The sequence below is a fragment of the Pogoniulus pusillus genome, chromosome 7 (assembly GCF_015220805.1).
Source record: "Pogoniulus pusillus isolate bPogPus1 chromosome 7, bPogPus1.pri, whole genome shotgun sequence".
NCBI classification, from domain to species: domain Eukaryota; kingdom Metazoa; phylum Chordata; class Aves; order Piciformes; family Lybiidae; genus Pogoniulus; species Pogoniulus pusillus.
Genome location: NC_087270.1, coordinates 21,858,364 through 21,865,866, shown reverse-complemented (window position 1 = coordinate 21,865,866; position 7,503 = coordinate 21,858,364). Strand labels below are relative to the sequence as shown.

General features: G+C 46.0%; 1 protein-coding gene and 1 long non-coding RNA gene across 2 annotated transcripts in view; one reads left to right on the top strand and one right to left on the bottom strand.

Moving 5' to 3' along the window:
* Positions 1 to 2,259: 2,259 nt before the first annotated feature.
* The window catches only part of PROKR1 (prokineticin receptor 1), a 10,802-nt gene continuing 5,558 nt past the window's right edge, over positions 2,260 to 7,503 (bottom strand). The window contains exon 3 of the mRNA XM_064146175.1: positions 2,260 to 4,407. Coding sequence (XP_064002245.1) covers positions 3,711 to 4,407 — 697 coding nt within the window. The 3' untranslated portion in view covers positions 2,260 to 3,710. The remainder of the gene's footprint in view (positions 4,408 to 7,503) is intronic.
* LOC135176803 (uncharacterized) overlaps positions 6,576 to 7,503 on the top strand; it is a 23,750-nt gene continuing 22,822 nt past the window's right edge. Inside the window, exon 1 of the long non-coding RNA XR_010302826.1 lies at positions 6,576 to 6,651. This is a non-coding gene — a long non-coding RNA (uncharacterized LOC135176803). The remainder of the gene's footprint in view (positions 6,652 to 7,503) is intronic.

Below are 7,503 nucleotides of genomic sequence, written 5' to 3'. Positions count from 1 at the left end.
CACCGGCACATGGTAGCAAGGTCTCCCCTGGACCTGCTCTTCTCAAGGCTGAGCAGCCCCTGTTCTCTCGGCCTTTGCTCACACGGCAGGGCTTCCAGCAGGGCCCTTAGGGCACACCATGCTGGTGTCCTACACCCCCTATCCTGAGCTGTGTGCGTTCAGAAGAGCTCTTCTGTCCCTTTTTTCCCCTCGCAGCTCTGATGGGGCCTGCAGCCTTCCCTCAGCTGCTCTGGCGGGACCCCGGGGCCTGCCTCTCCTCGCTGCCTGAAGGCCCAGCTCTGCTCTGGGCCCGTCCCTGCTGTGCGCTTCTCTGCTTCAAGGTCCTTTTGCACTGCTTAGTTCTGTGCAACGACTTCTGTCAACTGAAAACCCAAAGGATCTCAGGGAATTTACCCAAACTTTTGAATATTGATAATCAAAAACCAATAGTCATACAGAAATTCATATTCAGAACAGATGATTATGTGCACAAGGCCCTTGGGTTCTCCAGCCTGGGCTCACAGCTGCTGCAGCTCAGTTTAGGAGTCCCTTGAAAGCGAAACTTGTGACCGGCTTGTGGCACTTTGGTCTGACCAAGAAGCTGCTGCTTTCCTGCCCTGGAACAGGTATGCAGTAATGGGGACTGAGTGGCTGAGAGCAGCCAGGAGGAAAGGGACCTGGGGGTACTGGTAGATAGTAGCTGAAGATGAGGCAACAGTGTGCCCAGGTGGCCAAGAGAGCCAATGGCATCCTGGCCTGCATCAGGAACAGTGTGGCCAGTAGGACAAGGGAGGTTATTCTGCCCCTGCACTCAACAATGGTCAGGCCACACCTTGAGTGCTGTGTCCAGTTCTGGGCCCCTCAATTCAAGAGAGATGTTGAGGTGCTGGAATGTGTCCAGAGAAGGGCAACAAAGCTGGTGAGGGGCCTGGAACACAAACCCTATGAGAAGAGGCTGAGGGAGCTGGGGTTGTTTAGCCTGGAGAAGAGGAGGCTCAGGGGTGACCTCATTGCTGTCTACAACTACCTGAAGGGAGGCTGTAGCCAGGTGGGGGTTGGCCTCTTCTCCCAGGCAACCAGCAACAGAACAAGGGGACACAGTCTCAAGTTGTGCCAGGGAAAGTACAGGCTGGATGTTAGGAGGAAGTTCTTCCCAGAGAGAGTGATTGGCATTGGAATGGGCTGCCCAGGGAGGTGGTGGAGGCACCGTCCCTGGAGGTGTTCAAGAAAAGCCTGGATGAGGCACTCAGTGCCATGGTCTAGCTGACTGGCTAGGGCTGGGTGCTAGGTTGGACTGGATGATTTTGGAGGTCTCTTCCAATCTGGTTGATTCTACGATTCTATGATTCTCAGGATGATTTCCATAGCTTTTAAAGCAAAAGTGTAACTTTGGCTTCTGCTTGGTGCTATATTGCTTGCTGAAGGTCAAGCCCTTTGGCTGGCTGGCTCTTTCTTTGCTTGTTTTCACAACTCAGCCTGAGGCAGATGTCCAGGTGTGGAAAATGGTTGTTTGTTTGGCTTTGTTGCAGCAAGAAAAGTCTGGGGAAAGGAAGTGAAAAGAGTACCAGGACAGCTTAGTAACAGGTAGCATTGATAGCTCATCCCCAGGAACAGGAACAACTTCCAGGAGCTAAACTTAGGTGCACTGTTTTGGAAGAAGCCAAGAGATTTCAAGAGAAATAACAAGATGAAGATTTCATCATCTTGGTGATGAAATTATGCAACTCTCTGGTCTTTAAAGTTTCTCTGACAGGCTAGGGAGCGAAGGGGTTTGGTAATTTCCCCTATTCAAAGTGTCATTTTGAAGAACGGCTTCAGAAGTTGTTTTGCCTAACAGAGCAAGTGGTGAGATGTCACAGTATCACAGTGTCACCAAGGTTGGAAGAGGCCTCAGAGATCATCAAGTCCAACCCTTTACCACAGAGCTCAAGGCTAGACCATGGCACCAAGTGCCACGTCCAATCTTGCCTTGAACAGCTCCAGGGACGGTGACTCCACCACCTCCCCGGGCAGCCCATTCCAGTATCCAATGACTCTCTCAGTGAAGAACTTTCTCCTCACCACCATGTCTTCGATGTTTTTTGGGGTTTTTTTTTGAGAAAGCAGTTGATGGTGAGAGGAGTTGAGCACTTTAATGAGTTTTAATATCCTTTTGCCATTAAATTTAATTGATCATCTTGGTCGGTTTTGTTTAGCAGAAATGGGATAATTCACACCAGTCCCTTGGAGAGGAAATTTCTGGCTAAGGGACAGAGATGAAAAAAATAATTCACAATGGTGTTAATGACTCCATGTTTACTGTTTTATTAGCAGGATTTGCTGCCGAGTTTAAAGTCACAAATAGACAAATTATTTACAAAAGCCATTTATTCCAAAAGTAAGAGGTACCACGGACTTTAAAACAGGAAGTGTTTGTCATCATGTTAGAAAAGACTTGAGTTCAATACACAGAAGTCCATGGTATCTTATGTGTAGTTTAAGTGAGCAGGTGTTACTTCTACTGCCACCTGCTTTGTCACAATTACCCTTCCTGGAGTTGCAGTGGGGGAGGCAGTGCAGTATTCCTCTTGAGCCGTTGCCTTGTGTTTGATTAGAAAATGAGCTACTGGCTTACAACAAGACAGATCACCTTGAGGTCTTTATGCTGTTTTGCCCCTACTTGCACTATGTTTTGAGGTGTACACAGGCTTGGAAAGATGCCTTGGCCTGTTTCATCAGGACTTTCTCCTGCTAGCATGTTCAAACACATGAAATGCCATCTGGTTCTATTGTGAAGGCTGTTGGATGCTGGCACAGGTGATCCAGGGGAGTTATTGAGCCTCCATCTTTGGAGTCAAAGCCCAAAAGGACACAATTCTGAGCAACTTGCTTGAGCTGGCCCTCCTTGAGCAGAGGGCTGGAATAGACAATCTGGAAATGTTGTTTCCCACTTTGATGACTTTGTGATTGATTCTGTGAAGAGCTCAGCACTTGAAGAAGCTGGCTGCAGGGTGCCTGGAGGTGATAGAAGGAAACAGAGTCCCTTCAATAGCTGTGACATTTCCAAATACATAATAGAGTATCAGTCTACTTAAAATTGCTAGGTGGTATGTTGATAAAATACTCTTAAACAGGTGTCACAGGAAGGGACTTTTGGTTTTCACTAGACTGTGGTGCAGTATTTAACCTTCTGAAGAATGTGCCATTCCTAAGAGCATGCTGTGCATTGGACAATAGAAAGCTGGTGGTCTTTAGAAGTCAAGGAGCTTCTTTATGAGAGACAAAATGAGAAGAGAAACAGTGACATGAAAGCAAATGGGCTTTTTCTTTGGCCATGCCTCCTCTTGTGACCAGAAGGAAAAGGACATAGAATAGCTTAAAGTTACAAATGGTAGGATCAATGAGGTGAAGAAGAAACAAAGAGATGTCATTGCTAGGGTCAGCAGTCGACTTTCCCAGTCATGGAAATATGCTTTAATGCATTCACAGACTTTTTTTGTTCTTCTTACATTACAAATGACTCTAAAATGAATGTCTGCATCCCAGATTTACTGAATCACAGTGTCAGTCTGAGTTATGGGATTATGCAGCAGTCCAGTGAAAGGAGTTATGGTGGAAATGAACAGCAGGCTGCTTTTCAAGGGCTGTCAGCAGTGGTGGGCTCTCCCCCAGGCAAGGGAAAAGCTTCTGAGGCGGCATTATTTCATCTTTACCCCCTCTCCAAAGTAGGTGAGATTAGAACTGCAGAAAACTTATTTCAGTTTTATGCACTCTACCTCCTCCGTGACTGGCACTGCATTTGTTCTCAGGTCTAGATCTGTGCTCGATTTGCTTCCAGTGTATTTTGAGCTCCACCTGAGCAACATGATCTTCTTGAAATACTTCATGGTATTATTTTTTACAGTTACAAAGCACATGGTGTTAATCATGCTGTTGCTCATGGCAATGCATTCAACAATGTAAAAAGCAGTAAGGTAATGCTTTTCCTTCACAAAGATGGTGGGGAAAAAGTCACGGATGATTGCGAAGCCATAGAAAGGTGCCCAGCAGAGGACGTAGGCAATCAGGATGCACATCAGTACCATCACAGTTTTCCTTCTGCATCGAAGCCTTTTCCTGATCTGATCTGTCTGAAATCCTGGCACAGTTTTGAACCAAAGCTCCCGAGAGATCCTGGCATAACACAGGGTCATCGTAATCACAGGTGCAACAAATTCAATGCCAAAGATGAAGAGGAAGTACGATTTGTAGTACATCTGCTGGTCAACTGGCCAAATCTGACCACAGAAAATTTTCTGCTGCTTTTTCACTATAAACAACACTGTTTCAGTAGCGAAGTATGCAGATGGGATTGCTACAAGTATGGAGACGATCCAGACCAAGGCGATCAGGAAGGTTGCTGTTTGGTAATTCATGCGTGGTTTCAGTGGGTGGACAATAGCCAGATACCTGGAAGGGACAGACACACTCACAGTGAATTAGCCTGAAAACACTCACAGTAACAACACACTGCAAACTACAAGTGGACAGAATTAGGCAGAAGGGGATTGCTGCTGTTTTCATGAGAGTGCCTGACAAATTGGTCTGTGAGGAGATGTCAGAAAATTTTCTGAAGTAGCAACCTGAAGTCAAGCTCCTGAATCTAGGCAGGACTTTGGAACAAGTGGCTAAAGGGTTTGTTAGGGCAGTGAGTACTTCTGAGAGGCTGAGCATATATTTGGGTGTCTGAGGATGATTTTAAGACCTCGACCTAAACTCTCATCTGTTAGCAAGATCAAATGGGAAATGCTGTGATTTTGTGTCACAGACTTTTCCTTTTTAGCACAGATCATGTGTGGGAGCTGTGGAAAGATGGGAGGAGGAGAAAGAGAGGGAATATTCATATTACTGATAAATAAGTTTACAGGACCTAGCACAATATGCAAGTGGTGTCATATTGAGGATGAGGCATGATACAGCATCTGGAAGTTCTTTGTGAACACCACAAGTTCAAGCAATAGTTTGAGACATTCAATAATATACACCTGTTTTGGTGCAGGTTGAAAGTCAAACATAGAATCATAGAATTCTTATGGCTGGAAAAGACCTCTTAGATTGAGTTCAACTATCAACTGCACACCACTGTGTCTTGAAGTGCCATGTCCACACATTTCTTGCACACTTCCAGGGATGATGACTCCACCACTTCCCTGGGCAGCCTGTTTCAATGCCTGACTGCTCTTGCAGTAAAGAATTTTTTCCTGATATCCAACCTAAATCTCCACTGACACAGTCTCCTCTTGTAGGGAGAAGATACTAGCCTCCCCTCCCCCCTGCTCTTCACTAAAACCTTTCAGGTAGTTGTAGAGATCAGTGAGGTCTCCCCTCAGCTTCCTCCTCTCCAGACTAAGCAATCCCAATTCCCTCAGCTGCTCTTCACAAGACTTGTTCTCCAGACCCTTCACCAGCTTTGTTGCCCTTCTCTGGACACACTCCAGCACCTCAATTACTTTCTTGTAGGTAGAGCCCTAAACTGAGCACAGGATTAGAGGTGTGGCTTCACCAGGGCCAAGTACAGCCAAACAATCGCTTTGCTGTTCCTGCTGTCCACACTATTCCTGATCCGGGCCAGGATGTTGTTGGCCTTGGCCACCTGAGCATCCTGCTGGCCTATGTTGAGAGTGCTGTTGACCAGCACTCTCAAATCCTTTTCTGCTGGGCCATTTTCCAGACACTCTGCCCCAAGCTTGTAGCATTGTACAGGGTTGTTACGATGCAAGGGCAGGACCTAGCACTCAGATTGATCCAATCTGTCCAGATCCCTTCACAGAGCCTTCCTACCCTCAAGCAGATCAACACTCTCACCCAATTGAATGTCATTTGCAAAATTCCTAAGGGTGTACTCAATTCCCTTGTCCAGATCATTGATACTGACATTAAAGAGGGCAGTGAGCAGCTGCCAGCTTCAATTAACTCCATTCACCACCACTCTTTGGGCCTGGCCATGCAGCCAGTTCTGAATTCAGTGAAGGGTCTGCTCATCCAAGCCATGAGCATCAGAAAGGTAGAAAACACAGAATCATGGAAAAGACCTCTGAGATCATCGAGTCCAGCCCATAACCTAACACCATGACATCAGCTAAGCCATGCCACATCCAATCTTTTCGTAAAGACCTCCAGCGATGGTGACTCCACCACCTTCCTGTACAGTCCATTCCAGTGCTTAATCACCCTTTCCATGAGGAAGTGCTTCCTCATGTCAAACCTAAATCTCCCCTGGTGCAGCTTCAGACCATGCCCTCTTGTACTGTCATTAGCTGCCTGGGAGAAGAGCCTGACCCCCACCTGACTACAACCCCCTTTTGGGTATATAGAACCAGGAAAGTGTTTTCCTAACCAGAGAACTATTTATGTACTTTTTTTTTCCCAACCAAAAGGTCAAACATACCTAACAGTTTCTATCCTTCCCTTGGTTACACCCTGTGGTGCATGAAGTGAAGCTGATGAGTGGCTGCAGGTGAGCATGTTTTCAAGCGACCAACAAGGGACAGTCTGCTGCAGGTGATTATTGTTAGTTAATCTTATCTCTGCCAAGCCATGGACCCTGAGTTAGGCATTTTCATTCCTTATGCTTGTGAAGCTGCCAAGGTGCACTGCAGTGTTTTACAAGGAAGTATGGAGAAATGGAACCATGTGATTTGCAAGCTCCCTGAGGTGAGTTAAGAAGGGACTAGGATCAAATGTCATGGACTCTGAGGGATTCTGTTTGGCTGGAGAAGTTGATTTTTTGTTTGTTTGTTTAAAGAAGCTGTAGGTGTGAGAAGGACTTGTATTAGAATACACTGTCCTAGAAAGATTAGGATATTTCTGCTAAAAGGAGATTTTCACCAGAGATGCTCCAGAGCTCCCAGTACAGTTGTGTTTAACACAAAGGATTGTTTTGTATAGTGAGATTTCGCTTTCAGTCACTTTTCTGACTGTGCATTCTATGCAGAGGTAGCATCCACAGGATATGTTCAATTTAAAATAGAATGGAAAGTCAGTGGTGCTTTTCATCAGCCACAACTTGGAAGAAGATGAATTGTTCATCATTCTTGAGTAGTGCAGGCCAGCTGTGAAGGGACAGCAGCATTACTCAGCCTTGTTGTGGAGCTGGTATCTGAATATTTTTAGATTGAGTCCTGTGGAAACAAGGCTGTGAGATTAACGTATGTGTAGGCTTTTGTAAGTGAGCATATCTGCTCAGCACCACATATGGCTAGATGAGGTAAATCTCTACAAAAGAGCCAAGAGCTGCTGTGGTGGATTTCCTGAGGCTGTTGCTGCTTACCATGGTTGGGCTGCTGTTGCAGAGTGGTCCTGGAGCACAGGAACTGAGTTCAGATGAAACTGCCCTAGGAGATGTGCTCGTAAGCTGCATGTAAAACATATCAAATGCCCATAGGCACTTCCAGGAGACTCCACTAAAGCTAACCCTCCCCAAATACTGACAGTATGGGCACATGCTGTCACACTAGAGTGTTTTCTAGTGCAGATATGGCCTTAACTATATAAAAATCCTACGTT